General features: G+C 35.7%; 2 protein-coding genes across 2 annotated transcripts; one reads left to right on the plus strand and one right to left on the minus strand.

The window, feature by feature from the left end:
* Positions 1–955: 955 nt before the first annotated feature.
* On the plus strand, positions 956–5,231 carry GILP (GSH-induced LITAF domain protein). Its single transcript, XM_010252267.3, has 3 exons — positions 956–1,275; positions 4,649–4,775; positions 4,905–5,231. The coding sequence occupies exons 1-3, from the start codon at positions 1,052–1,054 to the stop codon at positions 4,986–4,988; spliced, it is 435 nt and encodes a 144-aa protein (XP_010250569.1). The 5' UTR covers positions 956–1,051; the 3' UTR covers positions 4,989–5,231.
* Positions 5,232–8,147: 2,916 nt separating this feature from the next.
* LOC104592784 (translocon-associated protein beta (TRAPB) family protein) lies at positions 8,148–16,358 on the minus strand. The gene is made up of 5 exons (XM_088902260.1): positions 16,043–16,358; positions 9,191–9,289; positions 8,979–9,087; positions 8,820–8,891; positions 8,148–8,617 (listed from the first exon to the last, which is right to left on the minus strand). Exons 1-5 carry the CDS (start codon positions 16,216–16,218, stop codon positions 8,498–8,500), a joined length of 576 nt encoding a protein of 191 aa, XP_088758386.1. The 5' UTR covers positions 16,219–16,358; the 3' UTR covers positions 8,148–8,497.
* Between the last annotated feature and the right edge of the window lie 5,446 nt (positions 16,359–21,804).

Consider the following 21,804-nt stretch of genomic DNA (forward strand, 5'->3'; position numbering starts at 1 on the left):
AGATCATAATCATATACCGTGATGGGTGACGGACCCACTACTGATTGGCGCTATTTTAAAAATAGGGTAAATTACATATGGGTATCTTATAATATGGGGTAGTGACAGGTAGGTACATGATTTTTCAATTATAACTCTCAAAAATAAACACCTGGGCCCATTTAATATTATTTTATTAATTAAATATTATATAATATTAAAAAATACTTTTTTCGTATATTCGAATGATCTGTAGAATGATCATTCGATTATTAATTGATGATTTAATTATGTAGAATGATCTAAAAATTACACAAAAAGGTAATTTAATACAAGATAATTATCTGTAATTTACCCATAAAAATATTTGGCCTTGGATTTGGGGCGGGATGCAATGTTGCATTCTTCAAAAGATGGGAGGGTATTCACGAATTGCAATTGAAAGTTTAGATACATATTTGTGATTACTCCAAATTACAGGTTACTTGTATGTAATTTATCGATAAGAGCAACATGGCACGATATGATTCATATATATTATTTATATTTATTATATATATATATATATATTTATAAAATATTATATAAATTATAATTATATAATAATATGTAATATATAATATATTAATAAAATAAATATTTTTTAATTTTATTATACTAATTTATTTAATTATTATATGTATAAACAATTTTATACACAAAAATTATATAAAATTAAAATTCTAAGTTTTTTATCAATTTTTTAAATAAATAGCGTTGGAGTCCACACGGGCGTAGGTCGTGTGCCGGGCCGTGCCGGCCCACTTTACACCTCTAATCGAAAGTTCGGTAGCGGAAGTTTGAACTTTGAACACGTCGTTTGCTTTTGCTTTGGTTCTTTCCTGCTTTCTTCGTCTGATGACGACGACGATGATGATGAATGACGACAGACGAAAAATCAAAGCAAAAACCCTATTAAAAAATAGTATAGTATTAATATTATAAATGGAAAGAAGGCGTCTGTGTTTCCTCTAATCTAGTAGAACAGGTGGGAGACGGAGAGAAAGCAAGATAGCAGTAAGAAAGAGGGAAAATGTCGAAGAAGAACGAGCCGGCGGTCGGTATCCCGGTACCGCACCCACAGCAACAGCAGCAGTGCTATTATGTGGGAGAGAACCCGTATCAGGCGGGAATGATCCCACCTAACGCCGTATACGACGATCCCAAGGGGATTCCGTTGCAACAGACCATCTTCAGGGATACCCCCGCTCCATTCTCCTGTGTCTATTGTGGCAGTTCCGGCCTCACCACCGTCAGGTCTTTTTCTCAATCCCTCCCTTCTCTCTTTCTACGCTTTTCCTTGTGGCAACCCCCACCTCTCTCTCTCACGATATAAATATTATTAATACGTATATGATTGATCGTCTTAACATTAGGATTAGCTTGGATCTCCAAACAAAATCTTTCGGATTGAATTGGTTAATTGAAACTGAAGGAATGACTCTCGATCAGTATCTGTATCTATTTTAGGAGTAATTGTGTAGATTCATAGTCGGAATTCTATATAAAGATTATGCTTAGCGTTCTCGATTGCGATCGAAGGTGTGCTGGTTATGATCATATATATGTGCTGAAAAACCTAGAGGGACAAACCAAACCGAGATAAAAACACTACAACCCAAAGGAAGGAAGCAGTCTAGTTAGGGGGACCTGCTCTCACCTATGTGCTCTGGCCTGATAAGGCAAGTGAACACCTAAGGCACAATTAAGCATCGTTTAGGAGACCAAAATACATAAGTATTATCTAGTATCCTGTTAATCATTAATCTGTCAAGTGTCAAACTGCAAGTCTTGTCTTTTTTTTTTTTCTGTAAACTGGATAAAAATATAACAAATTAAATGGTCAAAAGAAATTCCGTACAAATAATAAATTAAACGGCAATGATAGTGAGCGTGGAGTCATGTGTTTTAGGAATAAAATGAAATAATTTTCAAATAACTTCCTTGGTTCAGAGTAAAAGAAAGATCCCTAATTTCAAGGGCTAATTACACTTAGGATCCAAAAGCTCATACGAAATATAAAAGGGGGCAGAAATTACCTCACTAAAACCACATATTTTAATTAACGAAACAATTGCTGATAAAAAAAAAAGGTTATATCTGTAGCACTCGCCTAGCTGATGGTCCTCCAATATTGCCTAGTCATTTACATGGTTAATGCTTAGGTGGCCCTTTGCTGATCAAAAAAAAGTTTGGGTGGCCCTTTAACAACAATGGAACAAACACAAAGATAAGACAAGACCAAACTATTATAGAGGCTCTCCAATAAATGTGTCCTTAGATAATTGTCTCAGTATTAGAATTTTCTTGAAATTCAAAAGTTGACATTTCGGATTCAACCAATTAAAGAAACTGTGTAAGAGATGCAGTATTAGTTTAAGTGCATGCAGAGCTCTCAATTTGTTTCTGTTTACCAAAATGAAAAAATAAAAAACTGGATCATTGGTTGGTTGTTCATGCTCAAATGTATCTCAGTGTTCAGCCATGGTCATCTTATCAATAAGAGGAGGTACATTCATTTCTCCAATAAGAAGAGGTCTTGTCTCTGTTAATGCTATTCATGCAATGCAAATTGGGCAATGGCTATGTAACTAGAAGCAAATGGGCTGCATTTGGATCTTCGAAGAACACTCATTTGTGATAGTTGTTATTGTTTGCATGTGATGTCCTAAACTAATAACAAATGATACAGTTTGTGCTTAGGCTTTTCTATGGCATGTCATGGTTGTTTGTCTATGGAATGAGGAGAAGCTAGGTTCTGCAGTGTTTGCATAAGCACTTATTCCAGATACAGGAAGGCTGAATAACTTGACTTAGGTTTTTAGCATTCATGGAACCATTTGAACATATTTAGAGACAACCTTCATATTTCACCTCCCAAGATTATGGCAGGATACTCAAATGATGCAGCCCTAGATAGAACAGAATGATGGAACAGTACTTCTATATCCAGCCCTAATAATTGTGATAAGGCCTGGTTGAGTTTGAAAAGAGAAGTGGGTTGCATAGGTACTATGCTTTCAGCATCTGGAATAACTTTAACAATCCATATGATTCTTTCCCTTTTCTTGGAGGCAAAATATAGGATTTTTAAGAGAAGTATGAACAAACTTGGTTTTCAGATTGTACTCTGCATCATCTAATTATTAGAATCCATGGGGCAAAAATATAACAGGTAAAGGGATTACAGATGAGGACAAAAAACTAGTAATTGTCAATCGATAACAGTATTAAAAGAAGGAAAGTGGATAAATGAAGAGCACAAATTATTAATGGCCAAAAAGTACTTTGGAAACACAAAAATACTTGTATGTACTAACGTTTGTTGTAAATAGGGCACCTTTTGTCTAATGTTAAGAATTGGTTCCTGGATATCTGTGAAGAAGACTTCTATTGATATTGCTGTCTATTCTGTCTTAGATGGAGAAAATATATTTGTAATGTAGGTGGGGCACCTTTTCTGTAATTTGTATCATGTTGCTTGCTTTTGAGTGGGATTTATCTGTATACAGTCCCTCACTGTATTGATAGGAATGCCCCATTGAGCAAGTCATGCATGTATTGTCTATTCTTGTTATTAAAGAAAAAAGGGTACATTTTGTCCATTCACTGAGAATGTGGGATGTCCAAGTCAGCACTCCTGTGGAAAGCCCATCATTGATGTAATTTTATCCTATACTCATGGCAGTGTTTTCCTAAAGAATCAAATATCTATTTTAAATGGGGTGGAGAAAGAGGAAAATACTAACATGTTAGACGGGAAAAAGAGATAAAGGGCAAGGTCAGAAATTACAAAAATAGAGGGCAAATTGTGGGGGTGAAACTGTCCTTTCATTCAAGATAGTAGAAGTTATTGTGTTATTCATTAAATAGATAATTTATAAGATATAAGATATGTATGTTTTTTATGCACGTAGTCTTAGGAAAAATATCTTTTTAACAAAAGAAGTGTTGTCATTGTTTGTATATGAAGCTGAAGTCATCGCATTTGCAATTAATGATTTTTATTTGTAGCCTGTAAGAATTAATATAATAAGTTAGTTATATGAAAAATTTTCATGCACATTGTAATTATTTCTGTAGGCTTCTAAAATTTACTAGTGCGTCCAAGAGTTTCCATTTTAATCCACCACTATCTTACAATAAGAAAAAAGTGGTAATTCTATGAGATACTCTTGGAATCACCTAAAAGTAACATACTTAGAAGAGCTTAGGAACTTTCCCCACTTTCTGTCAAATGACTGGGTTTGTAATTTACCTACAGACCTTATACTGCAATCCCCATGATTGGTTTCCATTTTTTCTACAATGCATTGTTACACTGACTGCCTAAAGGACTGTTTTCTTGTTGTGCCCCATTATGCTTCTCACAGAAGAAATTTTGTACTTCTGTTTCTGGGTCCACCTTGGCTAGACATTCTTCTTCAACTTTCAGAGGTTAACTAGTTTAATCAGAAAGCAAGAGTAGTACTATGTCTCTTAATGGTTAATAAGCTTTTGTTTTTCATGCATTTAAACTGGAACTTGCATACCTTTTGGGATGTTTGGAGGTGGCAGTCACTGCTTCAACAATTATAATTTTCATGTTCTTTTTGGTTTCTGAAAATGTGAGATTTTTTTTGTCATGTAGATCAAAACCAAGTCTGGCAGCTGTTATAGGTTGCATGATGCCAATGATGCTTGGTGTATGCTTCCTTTGCCCTTCAATGGACTGCCTTTGGCACAAGTATCACTATTGTCCAAGCTGCAAAGAAAAGGTTTAGACATATTTCCAGTTTATCTTTTTCTTCATTTAATTCCATGTTTTCTGCAGCAATTACTGGCATCTTTTTTCTCTTTAGTTAAAGCTTCTAAAGTGAAAGTGTCTTCTCCATTGGGTGTTATAGGTTGCTGATTTTGAAAAATCAGATCCATGTGCTGTTGTTGATCCTTCACAATGGACCCAACCAAGTTTTGGGGTGCCTGCTTGAAGATTCATCCATTGGTTGTACGGTGGTGATGTATGGAGTTGTGTGGGCTATCTTTTCATTAGAACCAAAATGACTCTCTCGTAGTAGGGAGTGTGGATTGGATTAGCTGTATGAATACTTCTTCAAGCTGGGAAAATTTTAACCTCTCTGTAAAAACTCGTGGTTAGAGTCGTTTACACTGATGAACAAAGTTGTTGCATATTTAATTCAGTTAATGTATACCAGAGTTTTCTCAGAGTGATACATCAGCCGTGTTTTTACTTATCCAAGGACCAAGGAACTAGGATGGTTAATTACCTTTTTGTAAAAAAAGTTGCCTGCTCTGCCATAAAATCAAATAGTTAACTGACATTCCATTTTTCCATGCAGCTGCTTTATTCATGTTCATTGGGTACATTATCGTATATAAGAAATCTTTGGCTGTCCACACTCGATAAACGACAGCTCTCTCCATGTGACATGTCAGTGCAGTCATGCCTTCGGCACTGTTAGTGTTGCATGGGGTTAATATGCACTAACGAGTCAGCAGCACAGGCTGTCCAATGTAACAGTCATTAGTTCCATCCTGCACCGAGTTTGAGTTTGTGAACTAATGTAGCATTCATGCAGGGAGAACCCTGTTGACAGCCCGGGGTGCCAAATTTAGACAGCCAAATTTTTGGAAATTCTCGATCATAATTTAGAGGCTTGTGTTATTTGATTTTTTGACGTACCGATCATTCTTTCTAGACCTCATTTTCAATGATTGTGGTGCTCTTTGTGGCATTAATTCATTATTCATTTCGCATATGATTTTAGGCACCCTACACTTCTCTTTGGCGACGCTTCTTCCTGAAAGTATACCCCTCTATGGTACACATTTTAGACAAGTAAATGAAATTATACCCCCCTCCCCCCTTTCTCCCCTTTTTTGTGGATAAAAGTTTGATTCGGTGATTTTACTGGAATCAAACTCCAGGTTCTTGATTAGAAATGTAAATACAAATACCAGGAAGAAAATGCAGTTGGACCGCGGATCCTCTTATAGGTCTTGGTTTGAATAATTTAGATCAGATATAGAGTGCGTAGGGGAGGCTAGGTTTCAGGTTCCCTTGCCCCAACTTCTGGTCTCCTAACCAATGTGAATTGCTTTCTTATTGTAAGTTCCAAAAGCAAAACAAGATCAACTAGTTTGAAAATAAATTAGTTCTTAAGGCTGTGTTTGGAAATGATGCAAATAAGTGTGAATGCCAAATATGTAGAGTGTAAAGTGGTTCATATAAATTGCAAAATTGGGTTAGTTTTGCACTGACAAATTTACCTTCTTGCCATACAAACTTTTAGCTGTAATGGATGCAAACATGAATTCTAATAAAGCATATGCTTTTTTTATCAAAAGCCCACTTCTTTTTTATTGATGTATTTTTACATCTTATTATCAATGCAAATATGCATTGGTCTGTCATTTGTCAATGCATAAATGTAATGTTGCCAAACACATGCAAAAGTGAACCAGAGTTCAAATTTACCCTGAAACGGGATTTACATTCCATTTGCATCATTTCCAAACGCAGCCTAAAACAAAATTAAAAACATAGAAAACATGTTTTTGATCAAATATGTGTTTTTTGTTTTCAAAACTGAAATAAAAAAAAAACACATTATTGAATTTCTAATTTGAAAAGCATATTTTCATCTGCTTATTTAATATTATGTTCCATAAACTATATAGTTTCTATATTACAAAATTTGTTTTTATTTTAAAAGCCATGATTTCAAAAACTTGTTTTTGAAGTTCCATTTTGTTTTTGTTTACCACACACATAAAAACATGCTTTTCTTTTTTTCTTTTTTTTTTCTTTGGGACAGATATGACAGTTTCAAAAACAAATAAAAACAAAAACATTCATGTTGTAGAACATCCCCAATGTTTGAAGTTCCATCATTGCTCACGTCCATGTACTTAGTTGATTAATCCAGTTCAAGTGATCAACTAGTGGTAGGATACAATTGTCTCAGTAATGGGTTTTGATCCCTTTCTTTAACAGCTTCCAGACTTCCAGTATTCTGTTTTGTAAAGAAAAATAACATCAAGAGAATGGGAACTTATAAGCATATAACACAATACCCAATTGTTTGTTGCAGTTATGAACTTATAAGCATCATGGGTGGTACCACATAAAACAATTAAAGTAGAAATGTCCTCTATTATAAGAAACATCATGCATATAATCTTTTTAATGTTTCCTCCGCACTCCTTCGCACATAGCTCAATTTTATGTAAAAGGTGATAGAAACATTTGTAATTAAATCTATCCAACCAAATAAGGTCAATGCATATATGTACTTGGACTCTAAACTGTTCCAAACACATGATGAATGAAGGTACAACTAAGGAAGCGTGGAGGCCAACTTACCTGTATAGCACAAATGAATTATAAACAATTGAATTCTAAGCTACTTATTAGTTCCAGTGTGGCCATAATCTCCAAAGCATATAGCCAATGATGAAATGCCCATTTGGAAGGGTTGAAGTGCAGCAGCATCTAAATTTCTGAGGTGGGTCCTATGCGAACAGCCTTTAAGCTGTGTTTGGTTAAAATATCTAGAGAGCTGTTAGTAAGGTTTAAACTTTAAAATATCAGCACATTAAATACTAAAAGTTGCGTATCAAGTATTATGATCAACATGCAACATTTGAAAATTGAAACCATGTTGCAAGACTCAGCTCAGGACCGAACGGTCGGACCATGAAAATCAGGAACCAGTTGTCTTTACAGGTCCCAGTTAAATTACGGTTTTGGTGGCTTCTTACTCACCCAACGAGCAAACCATATGCCAGTTGACCAATAAAATCAGGAACCGTGGTGGCTTTTGACTTTCCAAGGTGGGCCCAGACAGATAGCTTTACAAGAAAATTCCGGATTGCAGCCAAAGCAGGTGAACCGTGAACTAGCCTAGCTGAATCTTCATCTCAGCTGAGCCCTTCCTAATGAGCCCTAACATACGAGTACGACAGTTCCAGAAAATCTCCATCCAATGAAGGGGGAGGAGAAAGATTCAGCCCTCCCGTGTTATATTCAGGAAATGGTACACGTCCAAGGGTATACCGTATACATGATCATTACTAAAGTTCCATCCATTCCATCTCTTCACTATTACCGGTTAAAACTTAAAAGATCGATACAAGTACAAATTGCACTGATATTAAACTCATGAATGATCACCCATGATGGCTCATGCCGATTCTCCATGTATAAGATATAGCCGTTGGGTTGGAGACGCAAACCTCTCAAGTCAATCACTAAGACACTAGCACGCTAACAGCTAAAGTTTAGAAATCTAAATACGTCTTAGATTCCGAAAATTTTCAATACGTCCGGACTCCTGAGTTTCTGAAAAGAAAACCAAAGAATAAAGATAGTTGGGAAATCGGGATTGTGGATTGTCAATGTCTTCAACCTTGATATCCAGCCTCCTAAAAGAACCACGCAGAAGTTTGGCCCTGCCCTGCAACCCATTTATAATACTCAACGCTTTTTCTTGCTTCCCTTTGCAGCACTTGATTTCGATGGAGTAACAATCAGATACACGAACAGGACTACAATGGATATCACCGAAACCAATGACCCGTACTTTGCCAATAGCCTCTGCACTTTAAAAACGATGAATAAGAAGATTTAAAAAAAAAAATGAAATCATTAAAAATCAACAGGCATGACTCTCACCTTTGCCTGAGAGTGCGCCGACCCCAACATGATACCATGAAAAACAATAGCAAATTGTCAGTCAATGCAACAAATAAAAAAGCAATTAAGAAATGATTTGATATAAATCACTTTATGAATTTACCCATTCGAACTTCTTTTCTGGAGGTCTGTCAGCAAGGATATCTAAAGGGAGTACTGGAGTTGAGAAAGCCTCCTAGAAAAACAAGTTATCATAGCCAAGAATTTATTAGGAATTTGTAACATGGAACGACGTCATAAAGGCATTCTGCAAATGCCAAACCTGTAGAGCAGCCTTTGTGGGGATGCGGAACTTGATGACAGCTGGTGCACCATGGAACATGCCCTTCACTTTGGACTCCAGAACAAACGAGTGAGAAACAAGAGAACCACTGCAAAATTACATATATTAATTCTCAGAGAGAGAGAGAGAGGATGGAAAAAGGAAAGAACTCAATTAGGACAGGTGGGTCACTAAAAGAATGACAAACTCACGCATCAAGCCTTTCCCATGACTTTGAAGTGTTACCACTGACCAGATCAAAGACATCTTGAGACCAACTATCATCGACTAAACTTACATCATATGCGGTCCTGAAAAGGGTTACAATGGAACAATAATATATTAGCTAATGTAAGTTCCTAAGCAAAAAAAAAATAATAATAATAACAACAAATATAAGATTTGAGAAAATTTGATGCCAAGCCATGATGCTTAGCCATGATGCTAAACCATGGTGACATTTTCAAATCAATAGCAATGATGCTAAGCCATGGCTACAAATGATTTTAGCCATATGGATCAACTACTTTGCGGGTGGTTCCATTCGGGCACCAGTTGTAAGTTTAAATAACAAAACTTAAGTAGGAAACTAGCCTACAAAAAGGGGTACAAGACACAACACAGCTGTACATCATTCTTTTAGTACTCTAATAAATTTTGATTGTTTACTGATCAAAGAAAAAAATTCCAGTGGACATGCCATTCAACAAATGAGGACCCTGTATCCTATTTATTTATTAAAATATGAACAGATAAGTCATTCAATTCAACCAATTCAGCAGTCAACAAGCATCCCCCAAGTATATTTAAGATTCAGTATAATGCTCAAAATATGAAGTTTTGTGGCGGATTAGCCACAACTTGGTGGAAACAAAGTGTCTCTGTGTGTGTGAGAGCACGTGCATGCACATGTGCAAGTCAAGATAGGTAAAGATTTAAGCATAAATAATCTTATATTATAGTAAGCAAGAAATCAATCCTTGACTTGCTTACTATAAGATTATTTATGCACATGCACATGTGCAATTCTTTCAAGCAAGAAATCAACTTAATCTCTTTGGTTGCAGGTGGTCTCCTCAAAGGATGTACAAAATATTTTTGAATGAAACTACTTCAACCCAAGAAGAAAAAGAGGTAAGATGATGTGAAGTGTAAGGGTAGCCACTCTTTGGATGATTTGGGAAAAAAGAACTGAGGAATTTTCAAAGGGGAAAGTAAAGCAAAGGAAATCTACAAGAAAACATTCTGATCAGGGTGGCAAACCGGCTAAAAACTTCTACTTTATTTGCAGATTTTACAGTAAATGATATGTAAGCGGGTGGAACCTCATAGCCGATTCCTCATCCATAGTTTGCTTACCTCTCTATGACTGGATTCCTTCTCCTATGACAATGCAAAGTTAAGAGTCACAGTACTTTGTTGTAAGGCAGAGCCTGCACTATAGGTATATGGATGGCCACAGGTACACCACCCGATACAGTAGTCCATATTGGTTTATTCCACACTAATGATTTGCAACAACACTTCAAACAAGCCTCCAAGGGGGTATAAGACTAGCCTTTTCCAGTCTCTTGAACATTGAAATCAAACTTGAAAGAATGGCTTCCATTGCTTACACCAGAAGCAAGTTTCAGTACAAAATCTACATTATGGAACCTCATCACTGCAACTAGATGGTTTACATAATGTTTAATCAGAAGTGGCTTCAACTGTACCACTAATTCCTCAAGGAAGGATTGCAGCCTCTTTTAGCAATTTTTATCAAGTACAAATTTTTGTGAAACCTATCAGGATATGGGCAAAGCTTAATGGATTTCCCCTTCTAAGTATAATCCACCCTGCAGGTATTAGTTATCTGGCTCCAGAAGTATAAATCAACAAAAAGTTGTTGAATATGCCCCTCATGTGTGCATTCTTTTCTTGAGGAGTGGAGAAAATACCATCCATTTTCTTTTGACTAGTCAGTATGCTACTCAGGCATGGAACCACTTTTTTCTTCTTTTCAAGAGTGTATGGCTATCACCATCCAATGTCTTGGACTTGTTTTTTTTGATAGATTCCAATGTCTTGGACTTGCTCATTACAAATTTAATTACATGCCACAGGAGGCAAAAAAGGCTATGGCATTGTACAAAAGCAGCAATTTTATAAGAATTGTGAGGGGAGAGGAATGCAAGAATCTTTGAAGACAAAAAGCCTGGGGTTGGCTCAGTGATAGATCTCACAATGGTAAGAATGGCACATTGGGCCTTGGCATATAAGGATTTGAACACATCAAGGGAGCTGCTATAAATAAAATATTAAAAGGACGGCAAATTGTAGCAGGATACCAAAAAGGAACCAACAAATAAGTGGGGAATGGAAGGCACCTAATGTGGGAAAGTTGAAACTCAATTTTGATGGATGTAGTCTTGGTAACCCAGGGGATTCAGGTTTAGAAGTGATAAGAGACCACAATACGAACATTATTCTCAGCATTTCAGGGGGCAAGATTGGGGGTTGTAAAGGAGAGTCTAGAATGGGGATTACCTGTGCTAGGAGTAAATTTGTAATTTCCTCGGTTTTGTCTTGCGTCTTGTGTATCTGGCATGTCACTCATAAATTGGGTCGTCAGGAGATTTTAAATTTATTAATACAATCACTTCTGTTACTTATCAACAACAACAACAATTCATATGCAGACTTCAAATTGAGTACCATGTCCGTGCTGTAAACTGTCTACAGCACCAGTAAGTGATCTTTTACACGTTGGAGTAGAGAAATGATTTAAGGGCCCATAGCTTAACAGTAAGCACTGAAATGTTTTAAAACACGGAGGTGTGACGCGAGGCATTCCACTACCTAGAGGCGTTAGGCGTAGTTCAGAATGCAAGAGGCGTAAACCTCCGAACACAAGGAGGCTTACGCCTCCTTAAGAGGAGGGGGGTTAGGAGGAGGAAGGGGGGATCTCATTTTTTCTTTATTTTTAATAAAAATCTTTTATTTTAAGAAGAATAAAGATGCATGACATTAGTTGAAAGGGGGGGGGTCTTGTCGAAGCGGAGCAAGACCCCCCCCCTAACTCAAAAAAAAAAAAAAAAAAAAACAAATTGGGCTGCATCGAAAAGGGGGCAGTGGGTTTGGGGGCGAAGCCCCCTAGCCGAAGGGGCAGGGGGCAAACCACTTTCTTTCCCCTTATCTTTTCTTCCCTTCCCTTTCCTTTTCTTTTCTTTCCTTTTCTATTTTTTTCCTTCTCTTTCTTTTTATTTCCCTTCCCTTTCTTTTCTTTTCCTTTCCTTTCCTTTTTTTTTCTTTTTTCTTTTCTTTTTCTGTCTTTTTATATACGATGTGCATGAGGCATACGCCTCTAGCATGACTAATGAAAAAAGCGCACGAGGCATACGCCTCAGAGGTGTCAGCGCCTCTGGCATACACCTCAGGGCGTTTTGGGAGCGCCTCGCCTAGAGGTGCGCCTCCAGGCGTATGCCTCCCATGCCTTTTAAAACACTGCACTAAACATAGTGGAATGACAACAGGATCCATGTAGCTGACCCCATATAATTGGGACAAAACTTAGTTGAGTTGAGTACATGTCAGAGGTATAAAGGTGACCTCTCTAGGAGGAGGGAATGAAACAAAGGTCTAAAGTTTCGAGAAGGAACAAGATTCAATCATCAAGGTGGTTGGAGATCTTTTGATAGAAAATGTAGATAAGAGTAGAAGTCAAAGACAAATTGAAGAGAGTATGCAATAATGCGATGATCTTTGGGGAGTTTGGTACTATAAATGAAAGGTTGGCTCATGAAGAAGCAGAAATGAAAGGTAATACAGATTTGACCAGGGGAGAAAAACCAAGGGGGAAAATAAGGTGGCAGCTGATAAGCAAGGTGTTGATAACCTTCTGGTGAACAACTGCAAAGTGCCTAATCAGGAAGATTTAAGCATCGCTTGTTATCAGAGTGATAGATGGAAAGTTGGTTGCTCAACCAAAGGCTCCTGGTGTGGTGCTAGGCTTCAAATAATCACAATTTCTGTTTACTTAAGAAGGTTGATATCATAGATTTCGGCATTGATGGACATTCTAAATGGGAGTCTGATAATGGAGTTGTAAATTGTAATCAGTAATTTGGGGGGTTGACTTGGAGTGGAGAAGGAATAATTATCAGGGTATAGTTTCAGAAACAATTCGGATTGGACTATGAGATTATGTTGAAATTTTTGCTGGACAGCTGGAGGGATAAGAATGTTGATTTGGGAAACAAATTAAGAGACAAAAACAACAGAGCCTGATTCATATTACAAAAATTTTCTACAGGATAAAATGTTGTTTCAGTGGTGTTGAGCCATGCAAAAAATTCAATGGGGCTTACAAGAGGATGAAGGGTAAGAATATTTCTCAGAGGAATAGTACTACCAATGATACTATACTGCAAGGTAGATAATGGTGGCTTTCTACAGGATAAAATGTTGTTTAAGTGGTGTTGAGCCATGCAAAAAAAACCAATGGGGCTTACAAGAGGATGAAGGGTAAGAATATTTCTCAGAGGAATAGTACTACCAATGATACTATACTGCAAGGTAGATATATGGTGGCTTTAGTTTAACTGTAGAGGGAAATAAAAAGAATGAATTAGTAAAGGGGGAAAGACTTAAATATGATCAAGACAAGATCACTAGCAATATTATCATTACTTAAAAGATAAGATGCCAGAGAAGCAGAAATGATTAGCAGGAAATGTTTTGAAGGAAAAAAAAAATAGTAGCGAACATGGCCACTCAATGAAAAGATGGATGTTTGGGTGAATGAGAATGGAGAAAATTCAGAAGATGACAAGAAAGTAGAGGAAAATGAAGACAAAGAGGATGTAGTAGGTAGTAGCAATTGGTAAAGTATTTAAAATTGACAAGGCAAATTTAAGTAGGATTGTAGAAAGAGAAGTTGAGATCAACAGGTAGCATTGGGAGGAGTTTGGGTGAGGAACTGTGGAGATGGTGTGAAGTGTGCATAACATGAAGAGATTATGAGTGAAGATGGAAGGATGGGGAGGGTATATTGTTGGAGGCAGAGCATCATTGTCTGGTTATTGTAAATGAAGGGGAGTGTCTACCTTATTAGGGTAAAGCCACATCTGTTTGTTTTCTTTTTGGTGATTTCTTATCTAGAATTCTTGTACTCTTCTTTTATTTTAATGAAAATTCTTCTTTACTTTCAAAAATAAGCACTCCATAATTTAGACTCCACCTAGATTTCAATGCAAAGGAATGTGGTCCTCTAAATAATTCTTTTGGCACCAAGAACATGCTACATATCAGAAAATAGCTGATTCAGCATAAATGCTGATCAATAGTATTGTAAATGTTATAAGTTATAAACAGTTAAAACTTTTAAGACAGGCCAGTGCTCTAGATAATGTAGGCTAGCTTGAGGACCAGATAGTTGGATATTTCCAATCCTAAACCATGTTCTGCACCTCTATTTGCTTTGAACTACCCCTCCCCAAATCCTCCTCCACCCTGAAATCCCATTAACACTTCCAGAAGAGATCCATTCCCCTTACAGCTATAGCCAAATGTCAGGATTCTTTGACCTCTCTACTACAGCTATGAATGCAACTTCTCCCTCATTTGGATCACAAAAAAGGTCTTGGGATGTATGCAAAAGCTTTTCAGTAAAAAACACTTCTAGGGGTCCCTTGGTTGTATTAGTATTACAATCCCCTCCGAAAAGGCTATAGAGAGATAAGTAAATAGGTAAACCATCTTTTCCCCAAAAGCTGTACAAATAATTTCCTAATAACCTTGTACAACTTCTTGTGTACAGTTTCTTATTAGCTTTAATATAATGTACTATGCACACACAGCTACTAAACAATGGATGTAGTTTACTAGGTAAACAATAGATTGATGCAGGCTGCAAGTTGAAGAAGGCAAAGAAGAGAGTACAAAGAAGGCTGCAAAATGAAATTCCAACCTAACAAAATGCTCATATTTCAGCGGAGTATACAAGGGCTTAACTCAGAGTATCATAATTAAATAAATGAATTATTCCAATAACCAATATTCCATATATGGAATTGTCAACAAAAGTTGTAGGCCTCACTTTTTGAAACCAAGCCCTTTAAGGATTTACTAGGCCACCATGGCAAATGTAAATAATGTATAATAAGACAAAATCAACAAATCCAGCTCAAATAATTTCAAGAAACAGGTAGTCAGCAGAATTGAGAATTCCACCTCTTCTATATGTTTTTCTTTCAGGCAGTCATCTCTCAATGATTTTACAGATGGTATAGACTTCATAATGCATGTCTAGGGAGATCTATAACAGCATTCCATTTCCCAGAGCCAAAGAGTGTTCAGAACCCTAGCTCCCATTTGCTTTTAAATAGGCAATTGAAGGGGCACAACGCTATCAAGGCGATAAGACTCCAGTAAACCCCTATTCCCTATGAAATACGGAACACTTGATGCAGCCCCAATAAACTAAGACCACCATACGAGAAAAGGAAAAAGGAAAAGTTAGGAAGAGAACAGAACCGAGATCGATTGCAAGAAGATGTTCACCGAAAGTTCGAAACAAGTGAAATTACCAGGAACAAACAAAGAAAAATGACAACGACTCAAGTGGTAAAAGATTAACAACCATGGAACCAAAAGTAACTAATACAAAAAAAGGAATAAAAATAACAGAAGCATTTTATCGTATTTACTTAAGAAATGCTCTTTTCCCAAAAGCCCCTCGAAAAAAAAAACTATTATCCTAAAACGGAGGATAAAAGATGAATGACGCCAGCAATTAGATTCATAAACCCTAGATCACGAGATGCACTGTAAACCAATTATTGCAGAACTTGAATTCAGAAGAATACTAAAGTGGAAAAACTGTAAAAATTTTAAAGCTCTTTTCTTTAGTGAGATAGTTCACATTTACAAATAAACAAAATGGACAAGAACAACAGAGAATTCACCATAGAAAAAAAAAAAAAAACATACAAGCCGACCAGATCTACAGAAAATGACGGATATTACTAGAGAAAGATCGAATTTAGGAAAAGAAGAAAAAAGGAGATTCTGAAAAAACATACGCAGATCCTCGGTTGTAGATGTCGATGGAGACAGAGACTCGTTCAGCACCCGATTTGAGCCTGGTGAGGCTGGCCTTCTTGCTGGCAACGATGAAAGGAGCGTCTGAGGTCGCAAGAGAAGACGAAATCAGGAAAAGAGCTATCAGAACAAAAAACATCAGAGATCGGCTCGCCATGGCAATTGCTTCTCTGGCTGAAATGAATCGGAACTCGGGTGGATCCTAAGGACACTGGGTAAACGGAACAGAACTGTTATAGCTCTGGTATGGTCTTGCAGATGCTCAGTCAAAGACTCGGAGTTGGAAGTCAGTTGTTAATTCACCACACCAGGATTCAGTAAACTACCCTATCACCTAAGTTTTAGAAAATGAACTTATACACCCTTACTTTACAAGATTGCTTTAAATTACCCTAAATTTTCTAACAACTAACTAAATCTGCCCCTATCGTTATAACACCATCATATTCCGTCCACATGTGATTAAACATTCAGTGTTAACTCTTTTTTTTTTTTTTCTCTGGAACTTTGATGGGTAATGAAATTTTTAATTAATGTAACTCAAGACCCGTTCTTCTTCTTCAAAGCTCCTCTATGGCGGATGGGTATTGACAAATCAAAACAAACATAGCCTAGGGATTCCTGGAGCCTTATCGTCCCGACAATCGACCATCTCACTGTCCTCAACTCAAATTGTTCAGAAATGAGATCAAATCCGTAGGAAAGAAGATAGAAAGGTTTGTTTTAATCCCAGTAAGCATCATGTTTTTACTACTAAAGCATTAATTTTAACTGGATACATTCAGAATTTCTTTTCTTCCATTCAGTCCAGATTGAATAGATCGCTTGGTTAAATGGCACTAATTTCTCTGTACCAGTTTCAATATCTAGCTACCCCATGGAAACTAAAACAGCACCTAATGGAAAAAGAGTTGCAGTACTCTCTGACCGGTCTTTTTCGAAGGATCACACAGATGACAATTTCAATCCCAACACTCTCCCTATTGTCTAAAGGGATTACGATCAAGAATGTGTGGGGACTGGAGAGTCCCAAGTTCAGTTGTAGTCAGCTGGGTTGTTTACGAGCGAGGTTTAAAGAATTCATCACTTACACAGATTTTTTTCTCTCCAATATCAAACTTTGTGGTGAGTTCCTCGCCATTTTCAGAACTGATTAGTAGTAAAAGTAAGACTGGTTCCTGTTTAGTTCTAACATCTCCTACACCTCTCCTCTCTCCACCATGGAGAGTGGTTACGGATGACACCAGAACGTAACCGGAACTAGTCTTCAAGCAATGATCAGTATGGGTTAATGGAATGACTGGTGGCTGCTGTTTAGAATTAAAATTTTGAAGAATAATGAATGATAAATTTAACATTTCAATCTTTAATTCTGTTAAATAGGAATAATTTAAGAGATTTTATAAACAATAGGTGTACAAGTCTATTTCCTAAAACATAGTGGTAATTTAAGAGATTTCTTCATACCTTATTTAAGGTAAATTATAAAAACCCCCCTCTATTATAGACTTAGTGACAATCACCCCCTTAAACTTTCATTTGTGACAAAAAAACCCTCCAAACTTTCACTTTGTGATAAATACCCCTCCACTAGAGTTCTTAACTTCAAAAAAAAAAAAAGATTTTCACTCAATTGTTTAAGATTTTTTAAATTCCCAAACTACCATTATCTTATTTATTTGAACAATTTATGATTGGATTGGTTTTCTAAATATAATATTGAAGTCCTCTTGATTGCCCTAATACATCCTTGTAGATTTCTAATTGGATATAATATTTCTATGAAACGGTAGAGGTCTTTTTTTTATAATTATAAATTTAAGGTTTCATTTGTTTTTTCTTAATTTATTGGAAAAAGGAGTAGATAACTTTTATATTATTTTAAGATGAAGAGAGACATTCATGTTATGATGTTAGTGAAATGAAACAAGAATTTAAAGAAATTTATTTTTCTATGTTAAAAAACGATTCTTGTTATTTAACTGGTTTCATTTAGAGAAAATAAAGGGAATGTATTTTTGAGTCAACAAGGGTTTAAGAGAAAAAGACAAAAAAAAAACAAAATTAGAAAAGTTCATTTGAGTATTTTGGTAATTTAATGTATTCAGTCATTTGACTTGACTGCCAACGGTATTTGGTGAAATTTCAGGGGTAATTGTCACTGACCCCATGGTACAAGAGGTCTTTGTAACTACCCATTTTTTTATTATCCCAACTTAATTTAACCTCGGCTCAGTTTAGAAAGAATACAAATACAAATATGTAGAGTGTAAAACCTTATGCTTTGTATTATTTTGTATGTATTTATATAGTCCATATTTGTATTGTACTTTTTCCAAACTGAGCCTTTGCGTCAAGACCACTCTGTTCGGTTTTCGGTAAGTTACTTATCCGGGTAAATACAGTTACCTGGGTAAGTTTTCCTGGGAAACACTTACCCGAATAAATGCATTTACCCATGTTCTTTTATTTATCATATAAATAAGGCAATGACCATTTTAGCCATAAAAATTTATTATTAAAAAGAGTATTTTTGTCCCGTTCAAGTGTTTGCAACTTTCCCCCTAGGTGGGAAAGTTATTTATCCACCTAGGAGGGGAAAGTTATTTACCCACTTAGGAAATGGGTATCACTTACCCGGGTAAGTAGTACCCAGGAAAATAAACTTTCCTTGGTCCCCACATAAATCTGAAAAAATAACATGGGATTCTTGGTCACAACTTTCCCTCCTCCTAGAATCCGAAAAAAGAACGCCCCCTTGATGTCAATATGCATGGTCCAATAAGAATTCTTTGAGAGATCTAAATTCGACTCAATATCGAAGGGATATATAAAATATAGATCCAAATTTGATTTGTTCACAAATGAAGATACATATAGATCTATATAAAATTAGAAATAAAACAATATATCTATACCATAAATGAAAATAGGTTTGTCTAAATCCAAAATCTCACTTAATAACTCTAAAACATTTTTTATATAGAAAATTGTCTTATATATACAATTGGATTGGATCAAGCAATATCCAAATTGGATCTGATTAATAAACAAATCATATATTTCAAATACGATTCAATATAATTATGGCCAAATGCATGTCTTAATCAAAGAGTTTGATTAAATTTGAGTTCGAATGAAATGAATTGGATTAAATTTAACCCATTTGTAACCCTATATAGTAGTAGGGATACAACTTGGGTTAGGTTGGACTGAGATAACCCCTAATCCAACCCAAGTTGTTAAACCTCTAACGCCAATCCTAAATCAACCCAACGATTGGATTGGGTTGCAAACCAATTTATTCACATCTTTTTGCTTAAAAAAAACAAAGAAAAGTCATGCCTGTGTGAAAATAAAGATAAAATGGTAAAAAGAAAGCTGGTTTAGATTTTGAATTCTTTTACTATATTTCTTTAAATATCTTAATCCAATAATTAAATTTAAAGATTAAAATATTTGGATAGCAACCCTTTGCAATCATTGATAATTAAAATATTCGATTGAGGTTAACTACATATAGTAACGAAGTTAAAAGTGATTTAGGGGAACCATAGTTAAATATGTATTTATGCAAAATAAATCTGGTTCAGTTTTGGTCAGGTCATAAAACTCCATAATGCTTTACCCACTAGAAGTAAATTCCATAAAATTTTTCATTTCTGTAATGACACATGCCCTTTTTGTGAGTCGGTTATAGAGATAATGGATCATTTATTTCTGCATTGCCAATTTTCTAGATTGGTTTGGTTTGGCTCCTCTATGAGCTTTAGGCCTGATTCATACCCCATACCCGGAGAGAAGCTTATCAGAATGGAATTTCTGTTTTCAGGTTGGGTGGGCTAGGATTGAGCATTTGTTAAATTTTGAAAGGGCCCACCAGCCAAATGTAATGAAAAATCTTCAAATCGCCCACTTGAAGGTTATATTAATTACAAACTTCCCAATGCCACCATGTAATGAAAAAATATCTTGTCACCTATTTTGTGTTCATGTAAAACATGATTTCAAGTATCACTTAAAAAAAAGGAAATGTGATTTCAAGTCCTTCACCAATAATAATAAGTTAGATTTACACAACACAAAATGTTATCCAAGTTACAACATTTGTAACAATATAATATAGGCGAGGAAAAAAAATATGTCAATGGGTTGGGTCTGGTGCGCTCAACCTGAACCTGATCCAATGGAGTTGGGCCAAGGTGGATCAATCATTTAACTAGACCAATTTATATATCCATATCTCCTTGTGTTGGCTCAAGTGACATTGGTTAGTTTTTACAACAGAATGATCATATCAAATATTCTTCACATGTTTAATCCTCCTATTTTTGAGGAAACAGGCAGTTAAATTTGTCCCCAAAAGAAAAGAAGACATTCAATTTACACTAAATTTAAGAAAATAAAAGTAGGATATATTGTTGCTCTTACATGCCAAAACATCCAAAAATCTTAAAAATCCTTGCTCATTTACAAGAATTATACTAAAACAATCTCAAAGGCTTCATTTCAGGAAGAGGTTTAGACTTAACGAACACTTTATAAACCTAAAATTGTTCATTAGATATGAGATTTAAGAAAAAATGGTAGTATTGTGGAAGAAATGAAGGTATTCTAGTTTTTCTGCACTAACTTTGTATTCAAGGCTCTGTTTGTTTGCACTTTGCACTAAATGCAATTTTATTTATACTAGGATAAATGCATGAGAATGCAAATTTGAGGCCACTTTTGCTTTAGGTTTTATTTCACTTTTCCTTCGGAATCAATTTTACTTCATCCACAATACAAACAAACAAAATAAAACAAAGGCTGAAGCAAAAACAAATCAGAATTTGCACTCCCATACTTTTGCACAAGTGCAAAGGAATCTGCATCGGAAACCAGATAGGCCTAAAAGAGTCTTGAGGTTGGATGGGCTTATTAAGAATGATATTTAATAGAATATCTAACTTAATTTGTATGCATATAGGTAATTTTTGCAACAAATATTAGAGGTTGAAAGTTGAAGACTTTAAAACTTTACCAAAGTTTTGTTGGGATGTGTTTTGTTGGCTGGAGATCCAGATTTGCACATTAGTTATATTTGGGAAAAAAAAAAAAGAAAAATAGATAAAGGGGAGGAATTAAACATTCTCACCCATCTTCCTTCCCTCTTTTTCTCCTTGAACTCTTTCTCTTTTTTCCCTTTTCTCTTTCTTACTTTCTCCTCAACTCTCTCCCCTTCCCTTTCTCCTATCCAATCCCTCACATTATGCCACATAAGCAAGTCTCACAACCAACATCAATCAATTCTCAAATCATGAAACAAAGAGAAACTTGCCAAAAACCAGTTAGGTATAGGTAAAAGGAATGATTTACTTCTTCCTTCTTTCCAAACCCTTCCCTTTCTAATATCACAGACCTTCCCTAAAGCTTCCCCTGTTACAGACTTCCCAATTCGTGAAGAAAGTTTTAGTTAGTCGGGTCGATAAAACCCACTTCTAAAATACTGGTGAAGAACATGAAGTAAACAGGTCATGCATGACCCTATAGTGTATGGTATACCATAGCTCGACCCATTTCTACTTAATTAATTTGTATTTATATAATTAGTTTATTAGTTACATGGTATATTAGCCAATTAATTAATTATTATAAATTACTCAAAATGTTATTACATTTCCAAAAATGTGACATTAATTTATTAGTTAAAACTTGTTTTTTTTTTCTAGAATTAAGAAAATAGAGTTCACAAAAAATGGTG

Source organism: Nelumbo nucifera, chromosome 3 (genome assembly GCF_055504915.1).
Source record: "Nelumbo nucifera cultivar China Antique chromosome 3, China Antique-T2T, whole genome shotgun sequence".
Classification (NCBI taxonomy): domain Eukaryota; kingdom Viridiplantae; phylum Streptophyta; class Magnoliopsida; order Proteales; family Nelumbonaceae; genus Nelumbo; species Nelumbo nucifera.

Coding starts and splice junctions, on each gene's coding strand:
- GILP (XM_010252267.3), top strand. CDS start 1,052: ATGTCGAAGAAGAACGAGCCGGCGGTCGGTATCCCGGTACCGCACCCA. Junction 1,276..4,648: donor TCCGGCCTCACCACCGTCAG/GTCTTTTTCTCA, acceptor TTTGTCATGTAG/ATCAAAACCAAGTCTGGCAG. Junction 4,776..4,904: donor GTCCAAGCTGCAAAGAAAAG/GTTTAGACATAT, acceptor TGGGTGTTATAG/GTTGCTGATTTTGAAAAATC.
- LOC104592784 (XM_088902260.1), bottom strand. CDS start 16,218: ATGGCGAGCCGATCTCTGATGTTTTTTGTTCTGATAGCTCTTTTCCTG. Junction 9,088..9,190: donor TCATGGGAAAGGCTTGATGC/GTGAGTTTGTCA, acceptor GTAATTTTGCAG/TGGTTCTCTTGTTTCTCACT. Junction 8,892..8,978: donor CCACAAAGGCTGCTCTACAG/GTTTGGCATTTG, acceptor TTGTTTTTCTAG/GAGGCTTTCTCAACTCCAGT.